The sequence below is a fragment of the Lemur catta genome, chromosome 15 (genome assembly GCF_020740605.2).
Source record: "Lemur catta isolate mLemCat1 chromosome 15, mLemCat1.pri, whole genome shotgun sequence".
Classification (NCBI taxonomy): Eukaryota; Metazoa; Chordata; class Mammalia; order Primates; family Lemuridae; genus Lemur; species Lemur catta.
The window spans coordinates 6953322-6968509 of record NC_059142.1 but is presented as its reverse complement, the minus strand read 5'-3'; the positions used below and the strand labels follow the sequence as shown (position 1 = coordinate 6968509).

Genomic DNA, 15188 nt, shown 5'->3' with positions numbered 1-15188 from the left:
TTTGTCACTTCTTCCTTTCTACAGAACTCCGGGGCACACGATGGCCATCCTCCAAGCTTTGCTTCCCATTCTTCCAGCCTCCACCCACCTTTCTCTGGAGCCCAGGCAGATAGCAGTCATGGTGCCAGGGGCAACCCTTGTCCAAAAAGCCCAGGTGTACAGCAAAAGGTAGGCACCTGGAAAAAGGTTTAAACCTGGGATTAACTTTGCCTCTTCTCTCTTCTGAGGCCCTTGTCCTCCAAATTGAATGATGAGGTTCTCTTTAAAAGCAGAATTAAATTTGATTTTAGAGAGAAACAAGTCCACTCGAAATGCATGGAAATGGATGTACACACGAGTTAGGCGGTATCCCAGGGAGTCATTTCCTGGGTTCATCCCAGAAATCATGATGACTAAAATGGCCATGGTATTTCTATGGCAGTTTCTATGAAGTTGCATTTTGGAATCAGGCTATATGGGAAAGTAATGTTGGAGAGGGAGGGAGGTACATGGATCCATACCCAGTACTGAAGAGGTCCAGGAAGTTGTGGAAAGAGGGAGAGATGGCACTCGTCAGCCGGTGGAAGGAATCAGGCTGTCCAAGATCCTGGCTATGGGGAGTTGCAAGGAGCAATGAAGAGGTGGCAGGAAGGAGACAAACAAAGTGGTCCTGACATATAAGCACCACATGCCCCAAGTCAGGAGGGACAGAGACTCTGAAGTGGGCCAGGCTCTCCACAGGAGAACACACTCACAGTAAACAAAGCTGGTTCATGAAGAGACCGCAGCAGCACCTCCAGCTCTCTGCAGATATAACCAGTTTGGAATGAAATGACCTGGGGTATAGATTCCTCTGGAATTCCTGGGTTGGTGACCTTCTTTGGATTGGACTCTTTTACCTATTTTCTTCTAACAGAAGAGGGTGCACCTTATGGGGGAAGATAGATTTTCAAGGTTCCCATTCTAAGATGCCACCCGTAATAAACCCACAGTGACATGCACTCTTGTTAAAATATGAAAGTTATTTTCTAAGCTCCAGATTTTTTATTTTTTGGTCTTAGATCAATTTTTTTAAAAATTTAGCCTGTCGTTTCTAGAACAGAAGCAGTACCATTTCTGACCATGAATTGAATGCTTTTCTCTGTATTCTATCCATGCAGATGGCTGGTTTACACTCTTCTGATAAGACAGGGCCAAAGTTTTCAATTCCATCCCCAACTTTTTCTAAGTCAAGTTCGACAGTTTCAGAGATAACACAGCCTCCTTCCTATGAAGATGCCGTAAAGCAGGTAACTGCGTGATTTGTTCTTTACAGAAGAATAGACTAAATGGACACTGTGTCATATGATTAAACTTTGTGCAGTTTGTAAATGCTGATATTAAGTGTGTCGGGAGTCTCCCCACCAGAATGAGCAAAGGACCTGGATACTAATTGGAAGCAGGTGTTGCAGGTGTACAGAAGCTGTGGAAGGCAGAGAGAGAGGAGGTTTACATGCCCAGCCTTGGTGGCCAGCTCTGCCCCCTGCCAGCTGCCATTGCCACTGAGGTTGGGCAAATACTCCACTTCTCTTATAAAACAGGGACGAGATTTAGTGGTAAGGATTCTGGATAATCTAGTACCTACCACATTGTTTGGGCATGTGATAGGTACTCAAAGACATGAGAGCAATTGTCAGGGCAATACTTTCTAAAGCTCTTTCTAGCTGGAAAATTCAGTGATCCTGGCAAAATATTGGTGGTTGTTGAAGCTGCGTAATGAATGCAGGAGGTTCATTGTATCATCTACATTCATTTGCATTTGGAAATTTTCAAAATAAAAAAGTAAGAAAAAGAAAAACAATTAATGATCTTATATTCCAAATGGTCTGAGCTTGGGCAAGGTATCAGAGAGCCTTCCTGTGTGCTCAACCCAGAAAGAACATCTACATCAGTTGCTGCAGACTAGTATCCCATGGATCAAAGTCAGTCTGCAGTTGAGTGTCATTTGGCTTAAAGAGTGTTTTAAATACCAGGAGATGTTATGCAAAGTGGGCTTTCTCATTTCTGCAAAACTAGAGAATCTGGCAACCCGGGAGCCACATTCCCACCAGACCACAATTGCCTAATTCAAAGTGTCCTCTGCCACTTTGAGCCACAGCTGTGGCCTGCTTTCCACTTCTCTTTCTTATTCTATATTTGGTTCATTTATGTCTCCTGCCAGATCCCATAGGCATCTCGTACCTTCTGGACTGGCAAACGACTCATTCTTTGATCAGTGCCCTCGTCCGTATTGATGATTGGCGCCTGTGTTAATGGGTGTGGGCTCACAGAGTTGTGAGACGGATATCTGCCTTGTCCTCCCCATTCCCTCCCCCTGGTATCTGTAAACATCAGCTGATCCATCACAGTTTCCAAAGAAAAGAAAAAGGCCAGGCAGAGTGGACGTCCAGAAATAAGACTCTACTTAACTCAGATGAGCCAGAGAGGAGGGGGTCTACCCTACCAGTGTCTACAGGATCCTCAAGCTATTGCAATGAGGAACCAACAAAATATGAGCCCCGATCTTGGGCCAAACCCACAGCATCCAAACAAGAAATAGATTCGAGTCATTTCAAAATGAGAAAAAGGTATTTTCTGTGTATTAAGGTGCCCTGCTCCTGGGATGGAAACCTCTCAAACAACTGAGTTTACTCTTTAGTACTCAGAGCTGGGAAGCATTCTGCCTTATTTTCCCCTTCTCTTGTTGTAGTAGAGTGTTTCATTCAGTAGTTTACCTGCCTAAAACTAATACTGAGATTTAATGAAACATCATTCAAAAACCCTTAGCCAGTACAACCATGTTCATAGCAGCGTTATTCACTATAGCCAGAAAATGGAAACAACACAAGTCCACTGACAGATCAATGGATAAACAAAATGTGGTCTATCCATACGATGGAATATCATTCAGTCTTAGAAAGGAAGAAAATCCTGACACATGCTACAACATAGATGAACCTGGAGGACATTATACTAAGTGAAATAGGCTGTCACAACAGGACAAATACTTTATGATTTCATTTATGTGAGGGACCTGGAATAGTCAAATTCATAGAAACAGAAAGAAGAATGGGGATTGCCAGGGGCTGGGGTGGAAAAACAGGGGTGAGAAGTTATTGTTTAATGGGTGCAGAGTTTTAATTTTGCAATGAAAAGAGTTCTGGAGATTGATGGTGGTGATGGTTGCAAGACAATATGATTGTACTTGATGCCACTTAACTACACATTTAAAAATGGTTAAGATAGGCCAGGTGTGGTGGCTCACACCTATAATCCTAACACTTTGGGAGGTGGAGGCAGGAGGACTGCTTGAGGCCAGAAGTTCAAAACCATCCTGAGCAAAAGTGAGACCCCATCTCTACAAAAAATAGAAACATTATCGGGCGTTGTGGCATGCACCTGTAGTCACAGCTACTTGGGAGGCTGAGGCAGGAGGATCCCTTAAGCCCAGGAGTTTGAGGTTGCAGTGAGCTATGATGATGCCACTACATACTAGCCAGAGTGAGACCCTATCTCAAAAAACAAAATGGTTAAGATAGTAAATTTGAAGTCACATGTATTTAACCACAATTAAAAAAAATAAACCTGAACCAAATCTAGCTCAAAAACCTGCAGCACTGCTTCTAATGATTTCCTATAGAAGTAACCGCCTTCTAACTTCTCTGTTCTCATTTGGTTAATCTATAATAGCAAATGACTCGGAGTCAGCAGATGGATGAACTCCTAGATGTCCTCATTGAAAGTGGAGGTAAGACTTCCTGTGTCCCGTCCATGGGACACTCTGTCTCTGTGCATACTCTAGGGAATGAGCTCTTAGGGCCAAGGTCAGGTGCATACTGTGAGTCAGACGTACCAGGTAGTCCACAGGTAGAATTATTTCCTCCGAGCTTCCCGTGCACTTTTGGAGCAGATAAAAGAAGGTGTAGTGGATGATTCCTCACTGCCCTTGTCCTAGGAACATTTCTTACCAATCATTTCAACAGTTTTTATTTTTCAGCCCAATCCCTGTTTCCCTAAATATTTTCTCTTGCTACACGATTTCTTTCTACTGTTCTCATCTCCATGTCCCTGTCTTCTTGATTATAAGAATAAGAACAAAGCAATAATGAAAGCTTTGTGCTACCTACTCAAAATGAAATTCAATTAGTAATCTTCTTCAAGATAGTCCACTGAGGCTTAAATGTCATTCAAGCTAGCAATAAAAAGTAATCAACACGTCCTTTTTGCCTCCTTTTAATTCATTCGTTTATTTATTTAAGGAAACATTATGGAGTGTGTACCTACAATTTGAAAACAAATAAATGAGTAAGATGACCTAAGAAGGATATGTAGGTAAAAAGAAAAGAGCTCAGGGCTGAACCCTTAAGCAACAACATGTAAAGTTTCAGAGAAAGAGGCAGCAGAGGACTCTGAGAGGGGGTGGCAGGCACTGTGCCAGGCCAAATGCTGCACCCGACAAAGGCCCCACCTTTCTGGAGTTCACGGTCTGGTAAGGGAGGTGGACGACAGCACGTGAACAGACATTTCCTCCATGGCCACAGGACAGGGGTGGGTACAGGTGCGTGTATGTGTGTAAGTTTTGTGATGGAAAGATGAGAGTGTTCATGTCAGATACCCTTACTGTATCTTTTTTAATGATGTATGTGGTAAGATCAGCAAAGAGTGAGAGTGCAGGAGGGGAGGATGGGAGATTTAAGAAAAGAAGGACACTTATGAATTGATCATGAGTAAATTTTCTAGAGAAACATGGTAGGATTGTTAGGCAGCCCTAAATGCCAGTTGAAGACTTGACATCTTGAATCTAAAGTGAAACCAGTTGGCTTCGTTGCATAACTTTCCTCTTGAAATGTCCTGCTGATCCAAGGCAGGCTTGGGAAGGCAGGTGGTGAGATTCATCCAGGTGTGGGGCCGGAGTTTTGCTAGGGATATGTGGTGAAGAGAGAGACAAGGGTATCTGTCAGAGTGTGACTGTCATGGTGGCTCAGAGATTGCAGGCTGGACAAGGAAAGAAGGGAAGCCCACAAGGGCCTGGGGGACAGTGATGAAATAGTAGAGGCAGTGGATTGGCCTGACTCCAAGTGGCTGAGGAGTGAGTGTCATGAGTGTATTTAACAAGTGACCGGGAGGGAGGGGACGAGACAAACAGAGAGTGGCAGATTTTGCTTGAAGTTGAGCTTTCTGAGGGATGCGGGTGTGAGTGACAGCCGGGGAGGGGATGCACCACTGGAGTTGAGGGGGAAGGGGGGACACTGGGAGGCCGGCGTGAACACTGGTGATTTTGAGGACGCTGAAGTCACAGAGAACGAGCAGAGCTGAAGTAGGGCCAAGACAATGACCTGGGGACTAGAGTGTGCGGTGGACAAGGACTGACCAGGAGGCTGGGGATGCGGACCCAAAACCCAGACCTGTTGCGGAGCTATGAGAAGTTGGGGGCGGAACAATCTGAACGTGGCGGTGGGCAGGTACTGATCACTTACCGCCACCAAGGGATTCTGGAGGACGCAGCATCCTCGGGGAACAGCCCGGGTCAGAGGAGAGAGTTTGATCATCACAGACCGGAATTCCCAGAACAAAAGGGTTTGGGAGAGATGAGAGGGACGAACTGGGGATGTATCATACACAGCAGTTTGGGGATGAGACTGGGCCATGAGCAATAACCAGGGAAGTGTCTAAGTGCAGCTCACTCATTCCAAAGACCCACACAGCGTGGCACGCACGGTTTGAAGTGATTTAACAATTCACACTGTGTTTCACTGACAGAAATGCCAGCTGATGCCAGAGAGGATCATTCGTGTCTGCAAAAAGTCCCAAAGGTACCCGGGCCTTCCCGGAGCCCGACCGCCGTCCTCCCCAAGCCCTCTGCTTCCTTCGAGCAAGCGTCTTCGGGAGGCCAGATGCCCTTTGACCACTATGCCACCGACAGCGATGAGCACCTCGAAGTCTTATTAAATTCCCAGAGCCCCTTAGGAAAGGTGAGTGATGTCGCCCTCCTGAAAATTGGGGGTGACGAACCTCCTTTCGACGGGATCATGGATGGGTTCTCCGGGAAGGCTGCGGAAGACCTCTTCAATGCTCATGAGATCTTGCCAGGCCCCCTGTCCCCGATGCAGACGCAGTTCTCACCCTCTTCTGTGGACAGCAGTGGGCTGCAGCTGAGCTTCACTGAGTCTCCTTGGGAAACCATGGAGTGGCTGGACCTCACGCCACCGAGTTCCACGCCGGGCTTTAGCTCCCTCGCCACCAGCGGCCCCAGCATCTTTAACATTGATTTCCTGGATGTCACGGATCTCAATCTGAATTCCCCCATGGACCTTCACTTGCAGCAGTGGTAGAACACCCGACGCACAGCACTGAGGAAGACCAGGAGGAATTCCCTGGGGAAATGCACGCAACCATAAATGCTTATGCTGTCCAAAAGAAGAAGAAGGAGTGAATTGAATTAAAGAGAAGCGACAGAGGATTCCGTGACAATTGACAAGAACAAATAGGAGTCAATTTTTAAAATACATATCATGCAATATTTACCAGCAGTCAGTACCTGTTCATGATTTCAGCAATGCAATCAAAAATTTGCTTTCCCAGATTAAGGCTGCCAAAAAAATATATATACATATTTCACTGCCTTTTCAAATTCTAGCCCATCACTTTTCTCAGGCATTGTTGGGGCATAAGCTTTTCTCATGAGTTTACTAGACATCCTGGGGGAAGAAAATGTAAAGTCTTTTGGGCGTACAGGGAAGCCAGCCCCTCAAAGCTTATGGAAGACACACCGTGGCGGAGGCTGCAGCCGAGTCTCCATTTCCTGTCTTTTAAGAGACGCCAGACCCAGCATTAGTTAAGGAGCTCCTGAGACAGAATCAAGGGACAGAACCAACCCATTCCCAGGGAAGCAAAGTCAACTCAGTTGTCCTCTGCCACAAAACTGCCCCACTGGAGCGGGTCTGATCCTGTAGCCAGGACTCTTTGTGGTCACTGATAACAACTAACCTGCCTTGAGTCCAGAGAACTCCACCCAGAACTTTCTTCTTTTTAAGCCAGTGGCCCAGTCATTCCCACCATCTCTGTGCTGACAAGCATATGTCATAGGTGAGGACCTTGAAGCAAGAAAAGCTCCTGTCCCTGAAGGAGAGGCCTCAGGTTCTCCAGCATAGCCCCCTTTCGTTCCAAAGACTAGACATGACCACACAGGCAGATGGAAAGATATCTGGAGGCACAGGAAGCCACATCAGGGATCACTCAGACAGGACTAGAGAGCAGTATCCTTTCACATACCCTGGGAAACATACCACGGGTTACTGTAACAGGATTATCACTTATGGAGGTCCAACTTCTTTTTTTGTTCTCATATTATCAGTTTTTCTCCTACTCCACTTTTCTTTCCAGATATTGATGCATTCTTGCTCCTCTCTTGACAGTCTTTCTTTTTCTGCCCCAGCACTGGGAGGGGAGGACCTCTCAGTTCTCACAAGCTGCCATACTCCTGATAAAGCCATTTTTTTTGAAATGTTAATCCAGGTTCTTCTGGAGAACTCATTCTCCACGTGCACAGTTTGCTGCAAAAGGAAGTCATGAGAATTTCATTAGGAAGAAACTGGTGACTAGGTCCATCAGTCATAAATATCGTTCTATTCTCATTTGATTGACAAGCAACCACCAGTTTGTGTTGCTCTGGGGAAATTGGAATTCATTATATTGTAAAGGTAGATATGGAGGACATTTACAGGAGAGAGAGCATTTCAGAGTTTCTGAAAGAAAACACATTTGCACATTGAAAGTGATGGAAGGAAAGACAATGGTCCAATGTGCATTCCTTATTACCTCTCGTGCTTTGGCTGGGAGTTGGGAAAAACTCAAATTGCAGGACAGTTTCTGTGAGGCTCACTGTGGCTCCAATTCACCATTTTATAGTGTTGCATGCTGTAGAAAGGAGCTATTGCTATTATTTTGTTTTTTTATTTAAATCACTAAGGCACTGTTTTCTTCTTTTGTAAAAAAAAAAAAATGTTGTTCACTGTGCACTTATAGAGAAAATAATCAAAAATGTTTTGATTTTAGAAGTTCTCTTTTTGATAAACCAAAGATTTAGAAGTCATTCCATTGTTAACTTGTAAAAATGTGTGAACACAGAGTGTTTTTGGTGACTGCTACTCTGAAAGCTACCAAACCATATTTGGCAGGGTTTGGGGGGGGATACACATATACACACACACGTGTATAGATATATACATACGTGTATATTAAATATGTGTATGTGTAGACATGCATACACATGTGTGCACATGTATCTTGAAAAGCAGTGTTACAGAGTTCGATACCAAAAGCCTTTAACCCTTAATCTGCTGTGAATGATACCTGGCCTTTCTCACTACGAATTCCTGATTAATCAACCAGACTACACGTTGCCTCTCTGTGTATGACTAATGGCTCCAACAAATGACTCACAGCCACTTGCTTACCACGAACAAGCTCGTCTTGGCAATGACTATGGATGTGAAAAGACAGAACAGCTTCACCATTAGTAGCTGGAAATGGTAACACAATCTCTTGTAGAGGAGCATAAAAGGAACATGAAAACCATTTTACATTCCTTGATCACATTGTGCTTCGAAAGATCCACACGGTAAATGTTTTATTTTGCTTTTATGTCAGTCATCAGATCCAGAAATCGAGAGGGGAAAATCACCAGTCTTTTCTTTGAAGATGAAGCTATGGGGAAGAAAATCTTATTAACACATTCCACACATTTGTTCATTCCTCAGATGTGGACATTTTATTGGAGCCTTGACAAAGTTTGCTGGTCAGTACACTTTTCAGGTGTCAGGTTTTGTGATTTGTGTGTTATTTTCCCCCCTTACTTCCTTTGGAAAACAAACCCACATGGTTTCCCTGCTCTGAGATCCTGGTCAGAATGTTAATTATTTTTTCCTTTGGGTATTTCTATCTGAGGGACTAGACCTAGTTTGGAGGCCTTTGTACTTTGCCAGACTGTGCCTTTTCACTGGGATCTTTTTAAGATATTCCCCAGGACTGACATCCACACCTCAAATAGACAAAAGATGACATGGCTGCTGTTTGCTGCTGCAAACCAGCACAGTTCAAAGAGCAGACTCCTGAACAACTGGTCTCATCTTCCTCCTGCAGTCTCCACAAACCATATTCACCCTGTCTCTTCTTAGCTCAGATGTGAGATTTGGGGGTGGGGGCGGAAACTGGAGATAATTGGGAGAAAAATGATGAAGTTGGCTGCTCCCAGTGGATCAGATAATCCATGTTGTTAATTCATCTGTCTCCTATTGGGGATTTTTATTTTAAATTCATTTAAACTCTCAGTTATGTCCTCTTTTGTGGTGACAAATCAGGCATGACTAAAAAATGTACAGTGAATGTGTACAGTCCACATTCAAGTTTCTGAATGCTCTCAGAGCCTGAAGATGACCACAGGCAGTATTCTTAAGACCCTTGGAGTCCCCACAGTGATGGGGACTTGCAGACATTTACAGTGATTCTTGATGTTGCCACAGTCCAGTAGATTCATACTTACCCAAGGGAGTCAGAAAATGTATTCGTGCAAGTGCTTTCAGTAACCAGCACCCATCAGTAGCAGCCCTACTTCCAACAATCAATACTGGGACAACACACATTCTATTATGGGGGGAGTGGGGGTGGAGGGGGAGAGAGAGAGAGAGGAAGAGAGGAAGGGGTGGGGGGAAGAACAAAAAGAGCCCAACTTCCTGATCTATGAACCTCTCAGTTCGGCTAAGATGTCACATTATGAAAAATGAATCACAGATTTTTAAATGAGAAGACATTCTTAACAATACAATGATTGCACCAGTAAATAAAAAAACTGAGACAGCCTCCACCTGAATAGTCAAGGGTCTGTGAACTGTCAGCCTTTCACCTTCAAAAACATTTATTTCCAATCTGAAAAAAAAAAGAATCAATAAAACCTATCCCAAACATTCCAGACAGTTTTTTTCAAGTATTATTTATTTTAAATTCAATCAGCTCTTCTAGAAACAGATTCTGGTCTGGCTGAAAACTCTCACATCAAACTCACTCATCCAGTAGATAATTATTTGATGACTACCATGGGCAAAGCACACAAACCTTCAGCTCTCCGATACTGAATTGATTCAGCTCAGATTGTTCAGATTTTGAATGACTGGGCACTTGTAGTCTCTATAAGCAAGAACACTGAGAATCTCCCAGTCCTCACATTGGAAACCATTTCATTATAATAAAAAGGAGTCTTCATTTTATTTCAGAAGGGAGAGTGAAGGGCCCTTTTTAGCTAAAGCTCTCTCCTGCACCAAGATTCCTGTCTCTTTGCCGTCAAACGGCAGTAGTCAATCCCTTGAAGATCTTTTAACATCACCCACCATTTAAAACATCTGGGAGAGTCTGAAGATTTGTTTAGGTTGCCAGATACAAAAGCCCCTTGAAAACAAGGGTGGAGGAAACATTATTTTTGGTCCTACCCCTATCCTCAATTATCAAACAAGCTCTCTAGACAAGAGGGACACTTACTGGGGGGAAACGGGGTATCCGTGGTGAGAACCCATCCCTTAAGAGAAAAGCTCCAAAGAGCAGGAAGGCAATCTGGCCTCGGCTCCAGGCCCTGGCTGCCCTCCTCACAGCAGGAAGGCCACAAGTGCCGGTACACAGTTTGCTATCAGATATGAGAAAACCTGGAGTGAAAAGAATCTGGGGTCTTGGTTTTCCCATAAATCTAATATAAACCAGTAGGGTGGTACAGAGGTTTTATCAGGCAGATGATGATAAAAGGCACACAGAGTCCACATCCTGGAACAAGATGGTCCCATAGTGCCGAGAGCTGGCCAGTTGTGTCAAGGAGCTGGGTGTGATTCTAGAGTCCACATTTTCAGAGAAACCCTGGCTAGATTGAGACTGTCCGTGGAGAAATGATTTCAAGACAGGAAGGATCTGGGAAGAATTTCATTATCATCTGCCAGGGACATTGTAATAGGACTCATTGGATCCAATAACATGTAAGTTCCCTTCTGATGATAGAATTTGGTGATTTTCCCTGTGGATTAAGACAAACAACCCCCTGAATGTCTCTGGTGCTTATTTTAACCATCTCCTCCCACCATGGACACTGGTAGCATGCGTTTATTTTTAGAAATGGCTTAACAGCTCCTGAGTGTTTGTGGGGAAAGGGAGTATGAAGATTGGGATCCTGGAAGCTATTTAATGTTTTCCAAGGGAACAGAACCCACACTGCCCCCAGAGTGCCTTTTCAATGGGCCTACATGAAGACAGGGAGGGCAATGTATTGCTGGGTGCTTAAAGTCCCCCCTCAGGGAAGCACAAAGAGGTGCTCTCCAAAGAACCAAAGAGCAAGCGTGCGTTCTCTGCAGGCCCCTGTGTAGTGATGTTTTCATGTTGGTCTCCTTTGCTCAGCTCTGCATAACCAGAAAGAAATGTGGGTGACTGGCACGGCAAGAAGCAATGGCTAAAATACCAAAGTTGGCATGTGTTCTTTTTTTTTAAAAAAAAAAAGCGTATATTTTTAAATAAAATGTTTATTTTAAAAAGAAACCTTTTTCCTCGGCTGTCTGATGTACCCAGGCCCTGTGCTATGTGTCATTTATGTGTATTATTTCCTTTTATTCTCACAAGGGCCCCATGCAATGGTGCCATTATTATCCTTGTTTTTGCAAATGGAGAGACTCAGGCTCAGAGAAGCTACGTAAAGTGCCTGAGGTCACACAACTGAAAAAGTGGCAGAGCTAAGAGTCAGACTGTGATTTGCCCCCTTCACAGCCCCCCAGCTTAAGCCCGGCACATCTTATTTGCATTTGCACTTAGTACCAGTCATACTAATGTAATGAGAACGTTTGCAAAACTGATTCTCAGGCTACTTATATGCCCATTAAAATACACACACACACACACACACACACACACACACACACACACACACCCCTTAGTCAACCCAATGTTTTCATCGGTTTAGCAACTGAGCACATTGAATAATAATGTAGAATACATCGGCCATCAAGATGGCACATAAGATATGTGTAAACTCCAAACTGTTTAAAACCTAGTTTTATCAGCTTTTCTCTCCTAATTTTATTCCTGCTTGTCATTATCTCATTGGTGAATATATAAACCATGTAGAGGACCTATCATAACATGAGCCCTGGAATGGGCGTCCCAAGCCCTGGTGTAGCCAAGAACTGATTTTTCTCCATGCCACAGCTCTGTCTTCCCCCGCATCAATCAGCCTTACTTCCTAGTGGGCTTTCTTCATGTAGAAGCAACAAGGTCACAGGTTGCCAGCAGCCCCACGTGTGGCAATTCCAGCCACAAGACAGTTTCTCATTCCTAGGAGTCCTAGCAGAAATCTCACAGCTTACTCTTGGTGCTCTGGGCAGGTCCTGACCATCCCTGAAGCCATCTCTGTGGCGTGAGAAGGAGGAACAAATTCATTCCCAGGGCCTGGATCCCCCACTCAGCCTTGAGCTGTGGAGTGGGGTCATTTGCTTCTCATGGACTGATAATGGAGAAGCTGAGATTTTCTAAGGGAAAATTGGGGTGCTCTTACCAAATGAGGGGATGGACGCAGAAATAGTAGATTTCTACTACATGATCCCTGCTTTCAAGAAGTTTGCCATCTATAGAGGAGACAAATAAGTGTACAGGGAATGATACATAGTCTGAAAAGTGTGTGTTTTGTGCCACCAGAAGGGCACTTAATAAAGTCTCGTGAGTGGAGGTGGGGGAAGGATGTTCAGGAAGGAATCTTCAGAGAAGAAGACTGCTAAGCCAAGATATTAATGACATAAAAGTTAGGCAGGCAAACAACCAAGGAAAAGGGCATTCCAGGCCAGGGAGACAGCATGCACAAAGGCCTGACGATAAAAGAGAATTTACCATGTTCAGAGAATGTGGGTTCAGGACAGCTAGAGAGTAGAGAGAAAGAGTAGGGACGTTGAGGGTGGAAATGTAGGAAGGAAAAGAGAAAAAGTTGGGAGCTATGTTAATTTGTTATTGCCGTCATAAGCAAGTACCACACACTGTGGGGCTTAAGCAACAGAAATTTATTGCCTCCCAGTTCTGGAGGCTAGAAATTTAAAATCGAGGCATTGGCAGGGTTGGCTCCTTCTGAGGGCTGTGAGCTGCCCCCGGCCTCTCTTCTTGGCTTGCAAATGCCACCTTTCCATCCACATGGTGTTCTCCTGCATCTTGCATCATCTTCCCCTCTGCATGTGTCTGTCTCTGTGTTCAAATTTCCCCTTTTTATAAGGACTCCAGTTATCTTGGATTAGGGCCCCCCCTAATGACCTCATGTTAACCTGATTACCTTTGTAAAGACCCTGTCTCTAAGTAAGATCACACCGGAGGTGCTCAAGGTTAGGCCTTCAATGTGTACATTTTGGGGGAACAAAATTCAACCCATAAGAGCAGGTAAGCCTGGGCTAGACTACAAAGTCAAATACTTATAAGATGTATAGAAGCATATGGACTGATCTTTAAAACAGTGGGTATCACTGAAGGGTTTTAAGCAAGGAAGTGCTGTTAACAGTCTATGGTGTGGATTGCAGTGTCAAGGACAAGGCAAGGGCAGCCCAGTACATTTTTGTAAATTTGTTTGATAAATTACTGGTGTCCTCCTTATTCTACAGACATGAGAACTTAAAGAGAAATGACGAGTAACCCAACATACTGGATTCAGTATGCAAAGCATAATGGAGCTGGGGCAGCAAGAGTGAAGGTAGAGCCTGTGGCAATAACCCTGCCCAGGGGCAGAGGGCGGTCTCTACTAAGAAAGTGGTGGTGGGAACAGAGAGATGAAGGTAGAGGTGGAACATGTTAATAGAATGGAAAGGCTGGGACTTGATCATTGGGTGGGGATGGTGAAGGAGAGAGAGGCTTTGGATTTGGAGGAGGGAGAGTTAGATGCTGGAGTATGTTAGTGCCACTCACAATAAAAGACTCAGGATGAGGAAGAGTTACTTGGCAGGAAAAATAATAAATTTGGTTTTTGAGTGTCTAGTGTCTGTGGGACACTCAAGCCAAAAGTCTTCACTAGAGAGGTCTGGAGCTCAGAGTGCCTTTGCGTGGAGATACAGATACAGAAGGAGTCAGCACATTGGCATCAACTGAGACTGTAGGAAGAGCTATGACCTACACAACATGTGGAGTGAGAAGAAAAGAGGATCCTGAGGAACACCAGTATTTAAGATACTGGCACAAGAGAATGAGAGGGAGTGGTTAGAAAACCAGAAGAGGGTGGTATTTCCATCCACAAGTCTGGAGAAAATTTCAGGAAAGATGGGGTCTTTAATCCTGTCTAATGCTACTGTGTTCCACTAAAATAAGGACTAAAATGAAAGGTGTTCATTTGATGACTATCAAGGAGGTGGCTGGTAACCAAGCTGAGAGAGAGCAATGTGTTTGCAGTGCTGAGGCCAGGCAGGTGTAGAGTGAGGAATTAAAAGGAGGTCAGGAAGTGGAGACAGTGAATCCAGGTGTGTCTTTCAAAAAATATGTCAATGTCGGAAGAAGACACACAAGGCCATAGTGGAGAGTTGAACATTAAAAGATTAGTTTTCAAGAGGAGCTAACTATTAAATATGAGTAGATTTAAAAGCTAATGAGAATTAGGTAGCATAGAAAAGAGAGGAGGTGGCAGAGAATGAGATCCAGGTTAGTTTGCTTTTGGGAAGAAGAGAACTGGCCTCTGTGGCAGGAGAGAAAAAGGAGAGTGGGTGGAGAAGCAGGTGCGGTGGGAGGACACGGAGGGAGCTCTCAGACGGCAGCTTCCATTTCATACTTGAAGCAAGACGGAGAGACGATGGTCATCTGGTGGGGGGAAGTTTTAATAAAAATGGAGAGAGGCAGGATTAAGAGCCATGGAGAAGAGGAGAGACAATCAATGAGAAGATATGGACGGATGCCTGGAAGACTTGGAAAACTTGGCTGGAGATCACGCCCTCCGCACAATGGTGGGACTTTCCATCACCAGCATTAGAAGCAGAGGAGCAGAGAGGGGCATTGAGTCAAGTGGAGGATGCTGTAGGAATGGGTACAAAAGCAAGAAAACAGAACTGGGTAACTCAGGATATGACTGAAGAGGAAGCAAAATGGTGAACCATGGGATAAACACTGTGTTATTGTATATATAAGTGAAGATTGGTCTCAGAAAGTGGTGAAATCAA

General features: G+C 44.4%; 1 protein-coding gene across 1 annotated transcript in view; it reads left to right on the top strand.

Annotated features, from left to right (window-relative positions):
- The window catches only part of MYOCD (myocardin), a 90826-nt gene extending 82821 nt beyond the window's left edge, over nucleotides 1-8005 (top strand). Inside the window, exons 11-14 of the mRNA XM_045526941.1 lie at nucleotides 25-168; nucleotides 1140-1268; nucleotides 3688-3745; nucleotides 5758-8005. Coding sequence (XP_045382897.1) covers nucleotides 25-168; nucleotides 1140-1268; nucleotides 3688-3745; nucleotides 5758-6329 — 903 coding nt within the window. The 3' untranslated portion in view covers nucleotides 6330-8005. The remainder of the gene's footprint in view (nucleotides 1-24; nucleotides 169-1139; nucleotides 1269-3687; nucleotides 3746-5757) is intronic.
- Nucleotides 8006-15188: the final 7183 nt, after the last annotated feature.